Source organism: Phyllopteryx taeniolatus, chromosome 15, assembly GCF_024500385.1.
Source record: "Phyllopteryx taeniolatus isolate TA_2022b chromosome 15, UOR_Ptae_1.2, whole genome shotgun sequence".
In the NCBI taxonomy this organism is placed as follows: domain Eukaryota; kingdom Metazoa; phylum Chordata; class Actinopteri; order Syngnathiformes; family Syngnathidae; genus Phyllopteryx; species Phyllopteryx taeniolatus.
The window spans coordinates 17,171,591-17,194,137 of NC_084516.1; the positions used below are offsets into that span (position 1 = coordinate 17,171,591).

General features: G+C 42.0%; 1 protein-coding gene across 3 annotated transcripts in view; it reads left to right on the forward strand.

Moving 5' to 3' along the window:
- LOC133490224 (astrotactin-2-like) overlaps nucleotides 1–13,855 on the forward strand; it is a 286,520-nt gene extending 272,665 nt beyond the window's left edge. For 2 of the 3 annotated variants that reach the window (XM_061800017.1, XM_061800018.1), the window contains exons 21-23: nucleotides 8,217–8,317; nucleotides 8,767–8,950; nucleotides 12,137–13,855. In XM_061800017.1, the coding sequence (XP_061656001.1) occupies nucleotides 8,217–8,317; nucleotides 8,767–8,950; nucleotides 12,137–12,386 (535 nt within the window). In that variant the 3' untranslated portion in view covers nucleotides 12,387–13,855. The remainder of the gene's footprint in view (nucleotides 1–8,216; nucleotides 8,318–8,766; nucleotides 8,951–12,136) is intronic. The other variant, XR_009792133.1, reaches the window with a different exon arrangement.
- The last annotated feature ends 8,692 nt before the right edge of the window (nucleotides 13,856–22,547 follow it).

The following is a 22,547-nucleotide window of genomic DNA, read 5'->3' on the forward strand; positions in this document are numbered from 1 at the left end:
GCATCCATCCATCCATCCGTCCATTTTCTGAGCCGCTTCTCCTCACTAGGGTCGCGGGCGTGCTGGAGCCTATCCCAGCTGTCATCGGGCAGGAGGCGGAGAACACCCTGAACTGGTTGCCAGCCAATCGCAGGGCACATACAAACAAACAACCATTCAAACTCACAATCACACCTACGGGCAATTTAGAGTCTCCAATTAATGCATGTTTTTGGGATGTGGGAGGAAACCGGAGTGCCCGGAGAAAACCCATGCAGGCACGGGGAGAACATGCAAACTCCACACAGGCGGGACCGGGGATTGAACCTGGGTCCTCAGAACTGTGAGGCTGACGCTCTAACCAGTCGGCCACCGTGCCGCCCCATTAACAGCAGTTGCGGTCAATTTTAATACATTTGGATCCCTAATCCTTCTCTGTTGACAATGAAGATGAACGCAAGGCTTGCCGATGCCTGCGGACCGAGGAGCTCATAACGGGCCCTACAGTTCAATATTTTCTCAAGTCACGCAACCTCATATACCAAAAATGTGTCAATGATTGATGCGTTTGTACCTCCCATTTGTTTTTGACCGTGTGCATTGTTGGACAATGTCCTCATCTCCTGCAAACTGCCCAATGTCTTCCTGATTACTCCTCAGCTGGTTCTAATTGTTTACAAAAGTGAGTCTCCAGACCAGGCAGTCCATTTGTTGGAATTCCTTTACCACCCCATCCATCTTATTGTTGGCCTGTGTGAACCGCCTCGTGTCCTTTTGTTTCCACACCCCATGAATGTACCCCCTTTGGGCACTCCAGGCCCATGAACATTAAAGCAGAATATTATACAAAAATAGCCAAAAATATTATTTCTCTTACCTGTGTTTGATTGGTAAAAGACATGTATATGGAAATGAGATAATATGAAGTATTTAAAGAGACCACGTCAAATATTCTGAGCCAGTTGTTGCACAAGAAGACGCCCCCACCCTTCCACCGCTCCAAAAAGGTCAGTTGTTAGTTCTTAAATGACCCATACAACCTTTCCAAAGAATGACTCATGAGCATTTGGGGGTTTGGGTTTATTATATGTTGTCCATGCTCTCTCTCTCTCTCTCACTCTCTCTCTCTCTCTCTCTGTCTCTCTCGCTCTACTCGGCAGTGCATCAACTCTCTTGTGTTTTCATTTCCTTATGCCTCTTTCTTTTCTTTCCAGTGTCTTCTTCTCCATCCAAAATGTAATAAGCGGATGGCCATGTGAAGCTGTTGTTGAAAAAGTTAGCAGGTATTGCTGGTCGATTGCAGCATAGAGTTGGATTTCGAGTGGAGGCACATTTGCTTGCCAATGTAGTTCAAATAAATTAAATTAGCAGGCTTCAACTATCTGCTCAATATATTTTCGACTGTTGATTTTCAAGATGCTGTCACTGTTATTTTGGGCCGTGATGCTGCTGCTGACCTGCAAGACGAGGATTTCCAAGCAGTCAGATATTCGAAGCTGCCACAAATTCTTGCGGCGGCGAGAAACAATTCAACGTAGCTCGGATTGATTTGTGGGCTGGCTCGATTGATGTGCGTCCAAAATGCTGATGTCATGGAAAAGGCGTCACCTTCTGTCCTGGCGTCCACCGCATGCCAAAAATACTGCCCTAATTGATCCGCTCTCTCTCACTGTCACTTTGTGCCAGGCATTCTCTCCTGTTGGGCTTTCTTGTCCTGTCATCTCTCGTTCGGACATATCTCGACTGTTTCATTAGATTACGAGGAAACTGCTCACTGTAATGGCAACGTAGTTCATTTACACGCTAATCCGACATTTGTCCGCCTCGATGCTTGCTGAGCTTTCACCTAACTATGGCACAAAGTCAGAACCAGACAGACAGCAGATCACTGTGTGAGTGTGTGTGTGTGAGTGTGTGTGTGCGTGTGTGTGCTTTGAATTAAATATCTATACCCGTGGGGTCTTGACAAATTCACAGGCACCCAAAGTCTTGGACCAGACCTGTGTGTGGGTCAGTGTGTGCACGTGTGTCTGCATGTGTGTTCAGTAAATTAAATGGCAATGTGTGTGTGTTAATTAAAATTACTATACCTGTGGGCTCTGTTGAGGTTCTGTCTCAGTGTGTGTGTCTGTGTGTGTGCATGTGTGTGTGTGTGAAATTAAACGACTATACCTGTGGGCTCTTGACAGGTTCGCGGTGACGTAGTCTTGGACCAGACGAGTGGGTCTAAAAGTCATGTGTGTTTGTGTGTGTTAGGTTAATTGAATTACTATTCAGGTTTATGGGTGTGCAACACAGCAAGTGTCTACTCAAGTGTGCGCGTGTGTTAAGTAAAATTCTGTGTGTGTTTGTGTGTGTGCGTGCGCCTGCGTGTGTCCGTGTGCATGTGATTTTACTATAATACCTGTGAGGTCTGACAGGTTTGCTGGACCAAAGTGTTTGTGGTGGCATGTTAAGGTCATGCGTGTGTGTCCGTGCATGTGCGTTAGGTAAATTGAATGACTTATAGCTGTGGGGTCTGTCAAGTTCGCGGGGACCCAAAGTGTTGCACCAGACAAGCGGCCTCTTTCAAGTGTGTGTGCGTGAATGTGTGTGCTCCTGACTTTGCTCTTTTTCAAGGACACATTTGGCATAAAGACCAGCTAGTTTGCAGGGGAGCTTGTTAAATCGGGGACAAAGTCCAAGTCCGCCGTTAGTGAGGAAACAGCTGCCTTTTGGGGTCAAGGTTAGGGTTCGTTTTTAGTCGCCCGTGATTATGTTTACGTCTGTGTAACATACCCCCTGAAAAAGTGAAAAAAAAAATAAAGTCAAGTGAGGGTGGGTGGCCACGGAATTTTGTGTCTTGCCAATTTTTATACTTAATGTTTGACATTCTCTTGGCAGTGCAGACCACGTTTTGGTTTCTTTGTGCTCCCAGGCGATCTTTATCATCATCGGACACCCTGTTTATTCGACCCCCTGTGCCGCCTCTCAATGCATCTTAAGAATGAAACCCTAACTTGTGGCCAAAAAAAGTTCATTTTCAGTGACATGCGAATGAAGATCAAAAATGTTTCCCCTCCATTTCCACATAATATGTTAATGTCTTTGCACAATGAGCAGTTATCCCACTCTTGTCTCAAACCAGCAAACAAAAACATCTACACAGTTTAGTCCCCGGAGAAGCTTTAAAGTCCTTGGAGAAACTATTTTATAACTGCACATAACAACCTTGTAATTGCTGTTGGGGTAGACTGGAGCCAATGTTTAAAACACAGCTATGAAATGTTGGCAAACATAGAAACTGGGTTGCCTTGATAAAATGTCTCCCTTGTACAATAGAATAGAATAGAATAATAATACAATAGAATAGAATAGAATAAGCTTGTATGTTCTAGGTTTACATGAGCAACAGTAGTGTATGTGGCACACACATGAATAAGTTCTGTAACTGTGATTGGCAAATTTTACATGACATACATAAGATACAGTGTATACAGAAGTCAATGTGTACAGCAGAAAGCCAGCATTGTATTTAGCACAAATATCAAATTTGTTTATTTGGTTTTTTTTTAAATAACCTGTCCTGTTCAGCTGCATGGCCTTGCAGAATGGTGGATCTGTATGCCTTTGTGCTGGAACAGTTTTGCTGTGCAACAGGGGAGCTTGAAATACTGCCTCTGTTTATTTTTTGAATTTTTAATTCTTGTGATATTTATTGAAAATGCAGCCGGACAGGTCCCAAGCTCGACCGAAGCGTGCCAACCAGTCCCAAGGGGGAAGGGCAAGGGCACCGGACCACCATAAAATAAATAAATACATTACAAATAAATAATTAAATCACCGGCACCTGTGCGAAGCCACCCCCCGTGCCAAAATGCCGAGCCCTGGCGCGCACCCCCCAAAACAAAAGGCCACAAGCCCAAAACAGGAAGCCAAGCCAAAAGCCACTCACACAAACCACCCGACGCGGCCAGCCATCGCCTGAATCTGAGCGACACTGGCCCCGGTCCCAGCCCCCAAACAACCCAATGCCATGAAACGCTGATCCCGCCCTGAGGTACAGGGCCAGTGCCTGAGGCACCGCGAGACAACGCACATGCGAACCCCGTCCCAACCCACTGCGACACAAGGCCGCCACGGCGAAGTTCCAGCTCAATGCCAAGTCGCTCCCCTACCATTGACGCCCACACCGGCCCGAGGACCAAAACAAACTCCCCAAAAAATAAAATGAATGAAAATTTAAAAAAACACCCATCGGTGCAAAAGTGCAAACAACCACCCACCCCACCAGCCGACCCACAGACGCACTCCACAGCCCCACCCATCTTGCCAAGGCGACCGGCCACCAACCTCAACAAGGTCAAGACAAGCCCCTGTCCGTCACCGCCACCGAGCAAAAGCACGCCACGGCGCGCCCCCCGCCAGGCGCAGCCGCTCCCCTGCCGGGTGGAACCGAGATCTCCAAATCCAAACGATCCATGGAGAACCGGAATGCCCCAACCGGCCCCCGACGCCCAACCCCAGGGGGAACCCCATTCCACCCAAAACCAGCCGTAGGTCAGTGGCCAGAACAGGGCCAGAAGGCGGGCCCGACTGACAGCCCACCGTGAGCCCCAAGTTAGCCGGGGACCCCACACAGCCCGAGGGAGAGAAGGGCGACGATGTGAATGTGAACAGCAGCAAGAATAGTCAGCAGCTTTGTACGTAGCAAAAAAACAACAACACACCAGCAGTAATAACTATCAGGAGTTAACTGTCCACTGTAGTTGAATAAATGTAAATAGAATATTATACTATGCAACTCAAATATAAATCTAAAATACATAAATAAATAAACATCCATGCATCCATTTTCTGAGCCGCTGCTCCTCAGTAGGGTCACGGGCGTGCTGGAGCCTATCCCAGCTGTCATCGGGCAGGAGGCGGGGTACACCCTGAACTGGTTGCCAGCCAATCGCAGGGCACATAGGAACAAACAACCATTCGCACTCACAGTCATGCCTTCGGGCAATTTAGAGTCTCCAATTCATGCATGTTTTTGGGATGTGGGAGGAAACTGGAGTGCCCGGAGAAAACCCACGCAGGCACGGGGAGAACATGCAAACTCCACACAGGCGGGGCCGGGGATTGGACCCGGGTCCTCAGAACTGTGAGGCTGACGCTCTAACCAGTCATCCACCGTGCCGCCACATAAATAAATAAACAGACAAACAAAAATTAACATCCCATTGCATTTGGGAATTATACTAGCAATACTAAATATCAGCAGTGGAATGACAACTATACCCAGATAAATAAACAGGACTTTTGATAGGGTTGGCTGTGTAAAAGTCTAGTTATCATAATTTCCTCTGTCAATGTGACTCCATCTGCATGTAATACCGTGGCCGCGTGATTTAAACAGTGTGACTCTCACAGGCTGACATTGTTTTCACTGGGCAGAGGAGCCACCAAAGCCCATACAAACTTGTGTGAGGTTCTTGGGGGAATACCACATTCACAAGATCAGACAAACTATGCGAGCAATGCCCAAACAGGTCACATAACAACCAAAACAAGCAGCACTTGGACCGTGCCTCAATAGACATAATTTAAAACATCGCAAATGGGTTTCGGAAGAAATGCAATACAAATATTCCATTTCTTAAGTTTTCTGAATTTGTGCATGAGGCATGATTAATACTTAGAATTTCGGCTTGGTTGTTCTGTCTCATTGTGTTTTTGCGGTAGTCTGAATTGCTTTCATAGTGGCAGTTCTATAAAGAAACACTAATTGAATACAAATGTTGAAACATTTCATACTTACGAATTAATTTGATCCTTCAAAACAGTCCCTGCTGTGCTTGTAACTGTTTTTCCCATGAATCTTATCACACTAAATAAAATGTAACACAAACTTGACATTATTATAGAGGACCTTTTCAAACAAAATATAACTTTTACACAACCATTCATGAAATACATGAAATCATACAGTATATGAATTGTTCTCCGTCTTTGTAGATGTACTATACTTTTTGATTTTTTTTTTTATTGTTTTAAAGTACAAACAATAGCTCAGTAGCACCCCCTGGAAACTATTATTATTATTATTATTAATACAGGACTACAAATTAGTAGATTTAGATGTGTTTACATTCCCACTTATTATTTTTTTACTTTTTCTGTATTCCCCCTCCTCCTCCAGTTTTATGTATACTGTTCATATTTTTTTAAAAAATATTGAACCCCAACTATGAGCGCAATGGTCTGAAAATATAAGATGCCCTGGCCAGTCAGCCGCGGGATAAACGAGCAGACATTCAGTAACAGTTTCCATGGGAGGATCTGCGCAGGTGCTTTCACTTATACCGCTCTTTGGACTTTGCGGCCAGACTGAGGTTTGGCATGGCAGCGCTTGGATATAAGATATTACGAGGTGACACAGGTGTGACAAAACAAACAGAAACTTTGGGGAGTTTTCTTTCAACTGTGGTTTTTCCCCAGAGAAAGTTTAATAAAACTGAAAAACCATTAATACAATACACTTGATATTCTTTGTGGTTTTGAGTGAAAATGACCTCAAAGATTCTCCATGGTTATGCTAGCAAGTTTTCCTTGTCACTGAATGGATATTGATGTCTAAACGTGTGCGGATTGTACATGGTCCCTTTCTTCCAGCACTTCCTTTTTCATTCGCCATGACACACCTTGACATTTGCAAAAGGCCACGTAAAGGTGAGATGCGCCGTGCGTCTGATCTCCGACCATCTCAAACTGTTTCCCGTGCCGTACTGAGCGGTCCTGAAGTCTGTCACTGAGTCCTCCCAAAAATGTTTGTTATTCATGACATTTCCAGAGGGGAAAAAAACTTTGGCCTGGTAGAGTTCACGGGGAGACGAGTCAGACCCTCTTTTACTCCTTTCTACAGATAATAAATACTATTTAACCCTGTGGATCCTTAGAAGACAAATAGCATACAGTGGTACCTTCAAGTTTGATCAATTTAGAGTTTGTCCAAAGTTATGTGTGAAAATTAGCAAGCACATTGCCGAAGTGAAGACCACGTCTGCCTCACTGTTCTGAGGTTGGGGGGTTCGAATCTTGGCTCTTTACTCTTGGTGGAGTTAGTGTATTCTCCCCATACTTGTGATGCTTTTCTCCAGGTTCGGTACTCCAATTTCCTCCCACATTTAAAAAAAATATATATTGTTAGTATGTTCATTCGAACTCTTAATTGTCCTTAGGTGTGAATGTGAGTGTGAATGGTTTGTCTGCCCTGGGATGGGAGCAACCAGTCCCAGTGTATCCTACCTCTTGGCAAAGTCAGCAAGGATCGGCTTCAGCTTGGAGGACAAGCACTATAGAAAATGGATGAAAATAGGTCCCAAAGTTCTTGGTCAAACATTGTTTTTGTTTGTTTGAAGCCTGCATCTTATGTGACATGATCATACCTTGCGATCTATCATTGCACCTCAGTAGTCGTCGTTTCAGCCAGCATTGACGGATTACCTCCGCATGTTCTTCTGAAAGGCTGACAGCGGTAAGAAAAGAATAATATAAACCAGACGGCTCTTTGAAGGACTTCTAAGTAGAAAAGACTCCAAGTAATTTTTTTGTCGGTTCGGTTGTTGGCGATGTTTTGCGCTGATTTTACTTCCTGATTTTATATTGATGAATTGCTCCTTCCTGTTTTATTTCATTCCCTTTGGCTTGAGAGGACTCTTTATTGTCACAACAATTGTTTCAAAAGACTTTCATTCTTCTGCAAATGGTCTTTTGCATTTGAGTTTGCCGAGCTAGGATTGCTACAAACATGAACAAGTTAACTTAGTCACGGACTTTTTCACTGCCATTTTGTATTAGCCTTTAAATGTTTTACATTACATTAGTGGTCAATTTAATTTCATATTTATGCTGATTGTTTTTTTAAATTTACGGCCTCAAAGTGTTTTTCATATAAATATTTACTGTATCTCTTTATTGCGGGGTTAACATAGGAGAGTGACAGGCTACGGCCTGTTCCAATTTACATAAAAATTCGGGTCACCTATTCGGATATTTCGGACCCCCCTGTTTAAAACACCTGCCACATACCTAAGCAAGTAGAATCGTGTTTGTGTGCGTGTGTGTGGGGAGGGGGTTACACATGAAATAATACATTTAAATATACTCCAAACATTTACTTTCTAAAGGTCAAATGGTTGCTTTTTGAATGTCATTACCAACATGGGTATTACAGGGTGAGTTCATAATGATGTGATTGTTATTTCCAGATTCACTCTCTATGCAGTGGACAGCCGGGGCAGTCACTCCGACTCCAGTTACGTCACTGTACGGACATCCTGCCCGATGGTTGACGATAGCCGAGCTGAAGGTACAAATATTCTCAGTATTGCCGCCATGTACCATTTTTTTGGGGGGAGGGGGGGGGGGGGGGGGGGTTTGTGTGCTTTCTTGGCAAGCACAAAAGAAGAAAAATAGTCAAAAACTACTCTTTTACAATCGAGCAATTTTCCAATTACAGTTTCTCAAACGGCGGGTGGTTTTGTTTTTCCTTGTTTTGTAATTTATGCTAATAAATCATGAAGTTGATCTGCTGCTCTGGAGGAAGCACATCTGAAGGACATAAACTAACAAACTTGTTTTCCCTGTCATTGCGCTGACTTAAATGACCTTTACGATGAACCGTAAAAACAATAAAAAAAAAATAAAATAAAAACTGATGAATTGCTTTGGGGGGGGAACCAACATAAACCTGACCCAACAAACCTCAAAAATTCCGAATTGTACTTACACTGATTCTGTGTTCCCTTGCTCTTCAAGAGATCGCAGACAAGGTGTACAACTTGTACAACGGCTACACCAGTGGCAAGGAACAGCAGCTGGCGTACAACACCTTGATGGAAATCCCACCTCCGCTACTCTACCGAGTCCAGCACCACTACAATTCCCTCTATGAGAAGTTTGGCGACTTTGTGTGGCGCAGCGAGGACGAGCTGGGCCCCAGGTGAGAAGGTTTTGGATAGCGGAAGATGCTTAAAATAGGTCTGAGTAATCTAACAGTTTTCTCGTCTAGACGTTTATGCGACATATTGTTTCCCATCCGTTACAGCCATCCTGGGGCTTCTTACATAACTGTAATTGCCTGGTGCTGCCGCACTATTTAGCTTCCAGAATTTCTCTAATAATTCTCAGTAATGCCAAGACAGTGAATTTAAAGGTCTTCAAAATCATCCAACCAGTATGTGACGAGACCTGAACCTTGGAGGCGATATCTCAACATCCCGTTTGACGAGTATTCCATGCAAGCAGTCAAAATGTCATTTCCTCAGGAAGTGGCTGCTCCAGCGGAGGATCGTGGGAAATGGAGTCCCAACATGAGCCTGTTCAGCTGCTCTGCCATCCATCCATCCATCCATCCATCCATTTTCTGAGCCGCTTCTCCTCACTAGGGTCGCGGGCGTGCTGGAGCCGATCCCAGCTGTCATCGGGCAGGAGGCGGGGTACACCCTGAACTGGTTGCCAGCCAATCGCACGGCACATAGAAACAAACAACCATTCACACTCACAGTCATGCCTACGGGCAATTTAGAGTGTGGGATGTGGGAGGAAATCGGAGTGCCCGGAGAAAACCCACGCAGGCACGGGGAGAACATGCAAACTCCACACAGGCGGGGCCGGGGATTGAACCCGGGTCCTCAGAACTGTGAGGCTGACGCTCTAACCAGTGCAGGCATCCTCAGTTTAGAACTGAGTTCCGTTCCTACAACGTCACGGTAACCTGACTTTGTACATAAATAACACTTAAATATAAAACTATCAAATGAAAAACATTCCGAATGAGGTAATCGAGCATGCCTTCTTGTGCCACACGATGACATATTCTTACACTGCTGCGCAAACTAGACCATTGCGCATTGTTTGTAACCTCAAATGTTGTATGTCACAACCGCAGTAGAACGAGAACCCCCCCGTAGTCGAAATCAGTGATGCTTCCCACCTTGGGGCAGACATTTTTCCACAGCCATTAAGTCACAACATACTTTTATGGAAATAAAACTTTTTTTTTTTTAGCCTCAATTCTTTTGCATCATTTAAATACCTTGCCAAAGTATCAGCCAGTATTGCCAGTATCGTTACTTTTTCCATCAATTCTTTGAAATCTGAATGAATTTTCATTACCTTTAAGTGTATTTGTGGGGTGTTATTAATTAGTTAAACCCCATTGTATTACATTGGCATTTGCTCGTTGATATTTGTCTGATTAACACTAATTCCTTGTATTGATCATATTGTACATCCAGACCCGTTCCTTTCCTGGTTCTTTGCTTATCATCACACGTTCACGTGTCATCATTCTGTGGTGACGTCCCAAATCTGTTTGACTTCGGAGACAGCCGCTTTGGGTTGAACTATAAATTGTGCCACTTTTGGTACATTGGACTGGAAGTTATAATGTAGTCCTTGATGGATGGAAGGTGACATGTATATACATATATATATATATATATAAATGTATTGGTCAATATCGGGATGGTGTTTTTGTGGACATGAATTTGTGTGTGGGCACCGATGAGGTGGTCTTGGGTGTGGTGGGGGGTTTGGGGGTGGGTATCTTCTGGATAAGCGTGTTTGGGATTATTTACTGCCTGATGTTGGCAGGCTTGGACCCTCGTTGGGAGTAATTTACAAGCGGGCTCTATTGGTGATGCCTTTTTTTTTTTTTTAAAGCCCAAAAGAAGAATGGCCAATTGAAACGTAAGCACAATCAGTGCTCCTCCAGGTACCAACAATCCCAGGAGCTCCCAGACGTCCGTGTGGATTTATTTGAACAGCTCTATTTATATCCGCATTATTCTCAACACCAATAGTGATTTTCTTAGATACACAAATGCAAAAGTATTCCCATGCACCAATTTAGAATTTCTTCACGTGAGGCCAAACATATTGGAAGGATCTGCAACCTGAAAGTCAACTTTGAGGTTTTTCCCCCCAACCCCACTTGTGTATTTTTTGTTGCTTTCGCTGTTTTTTCAGCATCATAAATGTTTAATTTGTCTCCAGTTCACACGCTTGTGAGTCTCTCTTGATTAAGTGCTTGGTATTCTGTTGTGTCAGACGCAAGAATTTTCAAGGGGGGAAATGAGAAAATGTTTCCCCCATTTTCAGCAAATAAGTGAAAAGGATGTCTGTGCTCCTTTTGCTTAACTAAAGACAGATGTGGATGCTCAGCAGACGCTGCTTTTCAAAACAAATGGAATTTTTCCCTCTGTGTGTGTTTTCCTCATTTTAGAATCCCCACTAGCTTAACAACCTTGAATTCAAACCCGACTGTAGGTGTATTTGCTTGTTTTTCTGCATTGCAAGCATCTTGCCTCTATTGGGCTTCTGCGTCGTAAACAGTGTCAAGCAAGCAGCAGACCTGCGTATCCGGATTTTCTCCAGACAGCCGCCTCTGGTGGGCTGTTCAACAACATCGCTATCTGACAATTCAACCCGCGGCCGCATGTGATAGTTTGGACCCAAGCTGGCAGGCAGGACATGGTTCTTCTGGTTTGGCTGCAGCGAATGTGCAAATGCTACCACAAATATTACATGTTGTTCATTTTTGTGCATCCGTTGGTGTCGTAGCATCGGGTCAACTTCTGTGTTGACCTTGATAACACATGAGCTACCACAACTTTTGTAAAAAGGCAAGATAAGGCATTTCAACTCTCAGCTGTTTTATCAATACATTTTGTATAGTCAATGAAAATGCCAAAAATCTGATCGATGTTGATCACATGGACCAATAAAACTTGAATGAAAAAAACTGACAACTAATGAAAGTGGCAGGCCAGATGAGACGACGAATTTTTCCAACAATGATTGACGATTCATGTTCATCGCACGAACTGTTGAAATAAACTTCAAACATTTTAAAAGTGAAAACGTAAGGAAGTTCATCAAAGTTCGAGCAAAATTTGCAGCCAAGACGAGGTCATTGACAAGTCTTTGAAAATTGATTGACAATTTGTGGTTAATGCATAGACCACTGAAACACAACACATTTTCAATGAGTATACTTTTTATTTATTTTATTGAAAGGAACATTCAACACAAAATAGTCCCACTTTCCTTTTTCCGTATCCGGCAGTGATGATGGCGTTGCATGGAATTGTTTGTACAGTTGTTCATTTTGTCATCCTGACAGAAAGGCCAACCTAATCCTCCGAAGGGTGGACAAGATCAGCCACTACTGCCGCTCCCTCCTGCGCAGCACGCACATCCAGAGCCGTACTGACACCATGGCGTACGTCTACTGCCGCAGTGACGATGGCCGGACGCCTGGCGGCGGCGGCGGCGGCGCGTGGAGCAGCTCGCTGCACGAAGGCCGCACCGCCTGCACGGAGAAGCTTATTTCTGTACAGCGCAATACGTACAGCAACACCAAACTCCGGTGAGACACAAGAACAGGGACGTGCTTGCGTGTTGTGATGTCACTGGCTGATGCCTCAGCTGACGTCGCCCTGCAGCAGGTGTCTCTGCATGGGAAGAAAGCCACTGGACGAAAAAACAACAATTGTATGTGGCTTACTTTCAGCGTAAGACACGAAAACATCACGTTGGGCATCAAAACAGAAGAAAAAGCGACGTGAACATGTAGATAGACGATGGATGATGGAAGATAATCCTCAGCCAATCAGCCAGTCGTTGGTTTAAATACATTGAATGTAACATTGTAGTTGCTTTGTTCATGCTTTTATGTGAAGCACTTAAAAGAGATTTTAAAAAAAGTACAAACCTAAAGATAAATTTGCCTTTAAAAAAAAAACAATTTAAAACAAAGAAATGTGAAAGCCATTTGCAATGCTGATTGTTTTTAGGTTTTCTGAATTTAAAGAAAAATGTGGTTTTTACCTTATGTATTTTTTTTCCTTTTTTAAACAAACAAAAGTGTTTTGTTTTGCTACCAAAGTAGTCACGCTTTCTTTTATTTGGAAAACGTTATAGCCATTCACATTGGCGCTCGTTTTCAGGTCCCATTGTATCCCTCAAAAAGATGCCCAATTGAACATCTTTGCAAACCAAAATAGCAGCACCAACCCTTCAAGCCTGATGGAGTCTGCAACATGATTGCTCAATGTTTTCTTGAAAATAGAAAACCAACATACCTCCTTAATATAGAAATGGAACTGTCTGACCATTGGTGATAGACCTAAAACAAGTCTTTTGTTACAAGGCTTTTCGGTTAACGCTTTGTATGTTTTCATGGTTTATGACGTGACAAAAGTCGAAAAAAAAAAAAATGTAAATAAAACCCTTTTTTTTATGCTCATAATCGAGTTAATCGTTAAGAAATTCTGTGCGAATGTAGATGATCTACTGTATGTTCGTGTTTACCACGGAGCCTGTTCTCAAGAGAATTCAGTTGGATTTTGTATGAAAATAATATATTGTAATTTTGAAGTTTTTTTCTTTTTCTTTTTCCATGAATGAGCCTTGTGAAAATAATTTGCCCAATTCCCAAGAGCTCCAACTGCTTTGAATGTAGTGTTTTCTCGCACTGTTGCCCATGATTTTTGTCTCTTGTAGCAGCAAAGTAGCCTGGTTATGAACATGAGTTTATCAACTTTTCATACAACTTCCGAAAAAATGTTCATGAGAGCAAATTACAAGATTCAACCACCCTAAGCAGAACTAGATAAACGTATATTGATGAAATTTGAGAACTGGTCACGCTCCACTTGTTAGATTTGTTTGTTTTTTTCCTAGATAATGCCTTTATTTCCATTCACGGTATTTTCATCTCATGTGATAAAAGTTTAAAATTAAATTATACTGTACACTGTACACTTGTATAAAAACTGTATTATGTGGATTTTATTGTCATTTTTTCTGGAAATGTGAAATATTAAAAAATATATATACATAACAATGTATTGCGCTCATTAAGCAATGTGTCTATTTTACAAAATCCCCCCCCAAAAAAAAAAAAAATACCTTATTTCCACTTATTAAAGGAGTGTTTGTCAAAAAGGGGTCCATGGACCACAGTTGGTCCCCTCGCAAGATATCGGATGAATTTAAGGTCAATTCAGCTTTCGCTATTTACCATTATAATCATCAATCCATCCATTTACTTTACCGCTTACCCTCACTCGGGTCGCGAGCGTGCTGGAACCTATCCCAGCTATCTTCGGCCGGGTTTTGAACCCCGGTCCTCAGAACTATGAGGCAGATGTGCTAACCAGTCGTCTACCGTCCCAGCTATTATAATCGTTCAAGAGCAAAAGACAGGATTGTAAAAAGTCTTCGGAACCCGCGGAATTTTCCTTCCTCGTCAAAAAATCACTTATGTAAACCGTGAAAATTTTCAAAGAAATTTCTGGGGGTGGGGCAGTTAACGTAGTACTCTGTCGACATATATATATTTATTTTTTTTATCGGTGGGATCGTTCTACACATTTAAATTCATCGTATGCTATCAAGTTTTTATATTAATAAGTTTGCTGTATGTCGGTGTCACGGAAGGACATATTACAGACGGAGGACGGCGAGACCGACATTGTAAAGAAGCTCGATGAGTGTAACGAGATCAAGAATCCGTGGAATTGGCGCTGGCTAAAATGAAAAGTTGGAAAAAAATACCTTCACGAAAATATTGGAAAGATTAAAAGAAGCTGGGAAGGCATACTTCATCTTGTGTCATCAGGATGAGAAGTATGGATGTGGAGCGAGAACACGCTCGGTCGATCACGTCAACGGAAAGAAGCACGCACAGCTGGTAGAAAAGAAGCAGTCAAATTATAGATGACCAAGCATTTTGCTATCACATTTCTATGAATTTGCGACGTACTTACTAACATAGTTAGGCGTGAGTTGTTTAACTTGTAATAGTGTTCACTTGTATAATGGATATATATATATATATATATATATATATATACACAGGGGGTATTCAGAGCGCCTTCAATTTTTCACTCTTTGTTATATTGCAGCCAACGCCTGAATACAAAGTCAATGGGGGCTGAGATTTTAATTGAAACCTTTTTTGTTGAATCCCAGTTTCAAACTTTCATAACTTTCTTAATCATTATCCAAATTTCAAAAAGCTTTTTATCATTTGAAGGCTTGCTAAACAAAGAAATATAGCTGTAATATTGATGTTAATTATTTCTAATTCATTAATAAACTCCAGTCATTGCATTAAACATAAATGGGCAAATCTCCGGATAATCGTAATTTGAAAACTACAATGAATACTAAATTGATATTTTCAACACAAAATAATAGGAAGGTCTCATTTTAGTCAAGTAATATAGTCTGCAACTGTAATTCCAATGAAGTTGGGACAGTGTGTTAAACATAAATAAAAACAGAATACAATGATTTGCAAATCATGCTCAAACTATATTTAATTGAATACACTACAAAGACAAGATATTTAATGTTCAAAGTGGTGAACTTTGTTTTTAGCAAATAATCATTAACTTTCACATGCACCTGAGGGATCGGGCATTCAATGTTGGTTTTCGGCCTTGCCGCTTACATGCAGTGATTTCTCCAGATTCTCTGGACCTTTTAATGATATTATGGACCGTAGATGATGAAATCCCTAAATTCCTTGCATTTGTACATTGAGGAACATTGTCCTTAAACTGTTCGACTATTTTCTCACGCGCTTGTTCACAAAGCGGTGACCCTCGCCCCATCTTTGCTTGTGAATGACTGAGCAATTCAGGGAAGCTCCTTTTCTACCCAGTCATGGCACCCACCTGTTGCCAATTAGCCTGCTCATCAGTGGGATGTTCCAAACAGGTGTTTGATGAGCATTCCTCAACTTTCTTTTTTGCTACCTGTCCCAGCTTTTTTGGAATGTGTTGCAGACGTAAAATTCTAAGTTCATGATTATTTGCTAAAAACAATAACGTTTATCAGTTTGAACATTAAATAGCTTGTCTTTGTAGTGTATTCAATTAAATATGGGTTGAACATGATTTGCAAGTCATTGTATTCTGTTTTTGTTTTTTGTTGGACATCATTTTTAGAATAGACTTGAGAATGAACAAACACTTCATAATTTGTTGCTATACATTGTAAGGAATAAATATAGCACAGTTAAGAGGCATGTGTAGTTGATGACATTTTTAAAAACAGAAAATATGAGCCATCATGGCAGGTCGGATATTATCACAAGGGACATGCCAGCTGTGAGTCCCAAAAATTGTCGGCTTGTCGACCAATTCATGTGAAATTTGGCAGAAACATCGGTATATTGCTTCTAAAAACTGGCGTTACTCACCTCAAGTTTTTGAGGGGGGATTTGTCGACTCTAAATTCAGGAAATGCTGTCCGAGACTGCGTGAATTTGCTCTTCCGAGAAATTTTGAAGTTATGATTAAAACTACGTCATCTGTAGCGGTGTATAGCGCTAACGTGAAAAGTGTGACGCAGTGAAACACGGAAAAAATTGGTTCCGCCGCCACTCAAAATGCGCGATCTTGAGTGTTGCTCGTTGAGTTACCACTTTCGACAGCCATTCAGCCGCTGATACACGCATACAGGTACTGTACATACTGTACCACATAGCTTTATTCAGAGTCTTTTGGGTTTTCAAAACTGCACGAAACAATGGGGGGAGAAAAAAATCCCTTCAATCTTTCTGGATGTGTGTCACATTTTAACATCTTTCCCATTTAACAAGGCCCAAAAATATTGAAAGCTTAAAAAACATTTGTTAAAATCTATCACTGATTGAATAGCGTTAAGATGGGAACATCTGGACCCTGTGTTCTGTGCTCTGATAGGCTAGTCTTAGCTTTGCCTAGTAAAATCCACATTTCTTTTTCCTTGATGTCTGTTAGTTAGCCATGAAAACGGGAATAACCAAATGCAGGGTCAAATATGTAATATAACAACTACTGATGTTGCACTTTCCTCAAGAGAATACAAAGTACTGATGTTGTGCTTCCCTAAAGACAAACAAATAATCTTGAAATTTCCTAAAATAAAAATAAACTGCTGTTGCACTCTTGCACTTTCCTCAAGAGAAGAACACAACAAAATAACACAGATTTTACTTAATGTTAATATATTACTGTTGTTATCTAGGAGTTTTTTGTTGTTGTTGTTGTTTACAAAAAAAATGGAAAAACAGTAAAGCAAACAATGTTTTCTGGGTTAGGATGTCAAATTATAGTTATTAACTCACATTACTGAGAATTAAAAAAATAGTTTTAGTGTTTGAAATTTGTGAATTAAAAAGTGAACTCAGTTCAAAATCCTTTACTGCTGTTCAAAATGGGAAAATGTTGCGATCTCGCCAGAATAGAAGGAGTCCACATCAAAGCGCGTCATGATGCCGGATGATGGTCTCTTGTCATTGTTATGACTGGTGGTGGTCTGACACATTCATTAAACAGTGTACATTCTCATGAAATTCAGCATGAAACAACTTTTCCGACAGCTTACAGCCCCTTATTTGAAACTCAAGCCGTCAATTCTCCCTGCCCCTCGAAGCTTCCCCGACCCAATCTTGCGGCATCTTGGCTCCTATCAGGAGAAACTGAAGAAGTACTTGTTGATACTTGGCCTCCAAAAAAGTACTAACATATGTTGGAACACCCACATCTAAAACCAATTGAATTCATGACTTCAAAACCAATGAGCTGTAGCACAATGACAGTGAAGGACGACTGAAATGTGCAATTGTAATGTTACAAACGTCTGTCACGTCCTATTGCTGATATCTGATGCATTTATTAACTTTTCTTTCTTTCGCCTTTGTCTTGTTTTTCAAGGCATCAGCTGAGTAATCTCTTCAAGTGTAAAAAAAAAAACTAAAAGCAAAAAAAAAATGTAGCTCTTGTATTGATTTGCATTGCTTAAATATACAATGGAACATCAGATTTTTTCCAGGATGCTGGCCAGCTTCCAATTTGTTTACATTTAGAAAAACAATGATAATACTGTAAAATGTAAAAACAACAAATCAATCCAGTTTTACGACGTTTTGAGTCTTACTGCTTTGAATGTGTGCTTATTCTTTTCTCACTTTCTTCTCTTAACACTTGTCGAGACTGCTCCTTCTTTAGGAATAGGTGTAGCCAAAAAGACAAAGAAAAAGCAAAACACTTGGTACATTTTAGTTGAATTCCAAATTGTACTAAACTGTGTTTGTATCCTGCTTTGCGAGAATGTTGGAAATAACTGCATTTGTTAAAAAAAAAAAAAAAAGAATAATCTTTTCATTTCGGCTTGTCCCGAAAGCGCGTCATCCTTTTCCATCTAAGCATATCCTCTTCATCTTCCTCATGTTCATCCTCCAACTGTCCTCATGTTTTCCCTCACTACATCTATCAACCTCCTCCTCAACATCTTCATTTCCGCCACCTCCAGCTCTTCTTCCTGTTGTCTCTTCAGTGCCACTGTCTCTAATCTGTACATCATGGCTGGCCGCAAAACTGTCTTATAACCTTTGCCCTTTATCCGAGCAGAGACTCTTTTGTCACGTAACACACCTGCCACCTTCCTCCAACCGTTCCAACCTGCCTGGACCCGTTTCTTCACTTCCTTACCACACTCACCATTTCTCTTGACTGTTGACCCCGAGTGTTTAAAGTCCTCCACCCCTCGCTATCTCTTCTCCGTGTAGCCTCACTCTTTTCCCTCCACCCCTCACACATTTATGTACATATATTCTGTCTCACCAGCTAATCTTCATTTGTCTCCTTTCCAGTGCATGCCTCCACCTTTCTGTTACTCCACCTGCTCCCTGCTTTCACAGCAGGTCACAATATTATCTGTGAACATCATGGTCCTCAGGGATTCCAGTCTAACCTTATCTATCAGCCTATCCATCACTGCTACAAACAGGAAGGGGCTCAGAACAGATCCCTGATGCACTCCCTTCAACTCCTCTGTCACACCTACAGCACACCACACCACTATTCTGCTGTCCTCATAACCCCTAGAATTATGTTGAACAAGCTGGTCAAAACCTCCACAGCCACCTCTCCTAGATGATTCCATACCTCCACAGGTATGTCATCAGGACCAACTGCCTTTCTATTTTTCATCCTTTTAGTGCCTTTCTAACTTCCCCCTTACTAATCCTTGCTACTTCCTTGTCTACCACACTTTCCTCTTCTAAGCTTCCTTCTCTCTCACTTTCTTCATTTATCAACTTCTGAAAGTATTCTTTCCATCTATCCAGCACTGGCACCAGTAATTGCCACATATATATATATATATATATATATATATATATATATATATATATATATATATTTCCTTAATCCTTAATAACCCTAACCTGCTGCACATCCATCCATCCATCCATCAGCAAGTGGACAAGTGGGCTTGTAGTGGAAGTGAGTGTTATGTGTGGAATACTTCTCAAGACCAATGCCAGCCAAAAATCCACTTAAGAAATTCACAACTTGGCAGCTTAGGGAAGGAAAGCGAGACCGCCCTAGCTGCAACTGAGACGCCTCATTCATTCTACATGCAAGGCCTTGAATTTGTTTTCGTTTACAATGATGTACAGAAAGCTATGCAAGTTAAACAAATAAAAACAAAGTCCATACAGCATGTATCTCTTGAATGATTTTACATGTCATGTATCTCACGTTGGAAGCAGTATTATGCACTGCAGTTTGCCTACCGAGCAAACAGGTCTGTGGATGACGCATTTCATCCTCTAACATCTCGACGATGCGGGAACCTACATGAGGATCCCGTTCGTGGACTTCAGCTCTGCGTTCAACACCATCATCCCCAAACTCCTCTCCTCCAAGCTTCTCTAGCTCAGAGTCTCACCTGCCATCTGCCGGTGGATTTACAGCTTCCTGACGGGCAACACACAGCAGGTCAGGCTATGGGACACCACCTCATCCACACGCAACATCAGCACCGGGGCCCCCCAAGGATGTGTCCTCTCTTTGCTGCTCATCTATCTCTACATGGACTGCACCTCAACGCACCCGACTGTCAAGGAAGCACGGCCTGCCACAGGAGCTGTTGAGGGAGTTCTACACAGCAGTCATCGAATCAGTCCTGCATTCTTCCATCACAGTCTTGTTTGGTGCTGCCACAAAAAAGGACCAACTCGGACTGCAATGGAAAATCAGGACTGCCGAAAAAATCGTCGGTATTCACCTACCCACCCTTGAGGACTTGCACGCTGTCAGAACTAAGACAAGAGCATGGAAAATCCTCTTGGACCTTCCACATCCTGGTCACCACCTCTTCCAGCTCCTTCCTTCAGGTTGGCGCTCTCGAACAATGCAAACCAAAACCAGCAGACATTCCAATAGCTTCTTCCCTCTTGCTATTAAATTGTTCGAGGAGTCTGCATCATTTGCACAACTGTAATTGTATCAGCATTACCACATTACCAGTAACCTTTTATTGCTAAGTGACTGTCCGTAGTGTGTTTTTACGTCTCAAAAGTTTTTATTTTTTTTTTTTTCAAAAATGGATGTCTATTATTGTACTAGAGCAGTTCCAACTACAAATTCCTTGTTTGTTTTTGACATACCTAACAAATAAAGAAGATTCTGATTGATTTATTGCACTTCAAATTCTGTGGACTGTTATAAAGTACCTGTATTTGATTTCTGGATGGTTGTTGCTCTGCTTGTTAGTTGTTGTTGTTTTTTTTATCTAAATTGATTTAGATTTTTTTTTACACAATACTTGCTTTGAAATACCATGTAGGAAAAAAACTAATACTAAAACTAATAGAAAACTAAATTAAAACAAAGCCTTTTTGAAAATATAAAAACTGATCAAAACTAACAAATGTGTTCTAAAAACTATCCATCCATCCATCCATCCATCCATCCATTTTCTGAGCCGCTTCTCCTCACTAGGGTCGCGGGCGTGCTGGAGCCTATCCCAGCTGTCATCGGGCAGGAGGTGGGGTACACCCTGAACTGGTTGCCAGCCAATCGCAGGGCACATACAAACAAACAACCATTCGCACTCACATTCACACTTACGGGCAATTTAGAGTCTCCAATTAATGCATGTTTTTGGGATGTGGGAGGAAACCGGAGTGCCCGGAGAAAACCCACGCAGGCACGGGGAGAACATGCAAACTCCACACAGGCGGGGCCGGGGATTGAACCCCGCTCCTCAGAACTGTGAGGCTGACGCTCTAACCAGTCGTCCACCGTGTCGCGCTTCGGTATGTTGTTTGCTTCAAAATTCCCAAAGCCACCCTTTTTTAGGACTTTTGTCAGTCTTCTTTAAATGTTCCTGGCCTGTCAACTTAGGAACAAGTAAGCACTCTATTAAGATTAAATAATTACATGAGCTGTCACAAACTAAGCAGTAAGGCCAAAGCATAATAGTCACGGTTTGACCTTAAAGCGCACGACTGCAGTTATTATCAACTTTTATGGCTTGGTCAATCCGGCTAGGATTTACATCCTTGACCGATCCATGCAGGTTTCCGTACAAAAAGGTCAGCCTGTAAACAAGATGCTTCTTTTATATGCATGAGTGACGTGTTAAGATGTCAATGAATGAACAGTGTGCTGATCAGCTGACTCTTGTGAAGAACATGATCTGTAGAAGCATGGCAAAGCAATTGCAATGTAGTGTTATTTCTTTGCAGTTAGCACAATCCATAGGGAAAATATTTACATTAGCTCCTGGGCTAACACACCACTTGGACTCTCTAATTGATATCATTAAGCAAAGAGGTGGCTATGCCTCCCTGCGTGCGTGAGCTGCCGGGAAGGCTTTTTTTTTCTTTTTCCACCTTCCCTCCGCAAAACTATTTCTTAAAGCTCCCCATCTAGTTTCTTTCCAGTCATGCAACATTAAGGGCCACTTTTAAAAATCAGTAGCTTGATGTTCATTCTCACGGAATTAGGCCACTGCCGTCAAGAGGCGCGCCAGGAACAACACTCTCATTTTCATGCCGACGTATCTATGATAATGTCGCAGCCACCCGCGAATATGGGAAATCTGCAAGGTCAGCACTTGTTGGATGTTTACGTGATGTAGCGGCTTCACAACTGACCCTTTTCTCAATAAGATTCAATTACCTTCCGTCTATAACCAAGGTGCTTGTGGAACATTCCTTTCGTGAGCTTGTTTAGATGTCACAGCAAATCTTTAACATCCAAACAATATTAAACCTAGACAATCGGCCGAATTTGAGCACCCCTACCCCTAACAAGGAAAGTCAGCAAATCCCGATTATCAGATGTCTCCAATAGATTCTTCTCATTGATTATCCTGTGGCGTAGGGTGTGTTAAGAGTGATTTCAGCTCGCAAAGTTATGTGCCGACATTCGTAAATGTTAAACGTGTTCAATATTTAATTGGACTGTTAAGCCTTCTAACCATTTTTTGGAAGCAACTGAGACAATTAGAGTGCACTACTTGGTTGCAACCAGCAGAGGCGCTGTCCTTTGCTGTTTCAAGACCACTATGGCTTACATTCACGCTATGGAACGCTTCAGGGTTGGATTATTCTGCGCAATAGGACATTAAAACAGGCGTTCATAACACTCAGAGACAGGCCCATCCACTTATAAACAAAATATATTTTGAAAAACAAACAAACAAACAAACAAATTTGAACTTAATATGTGTTATAGCAC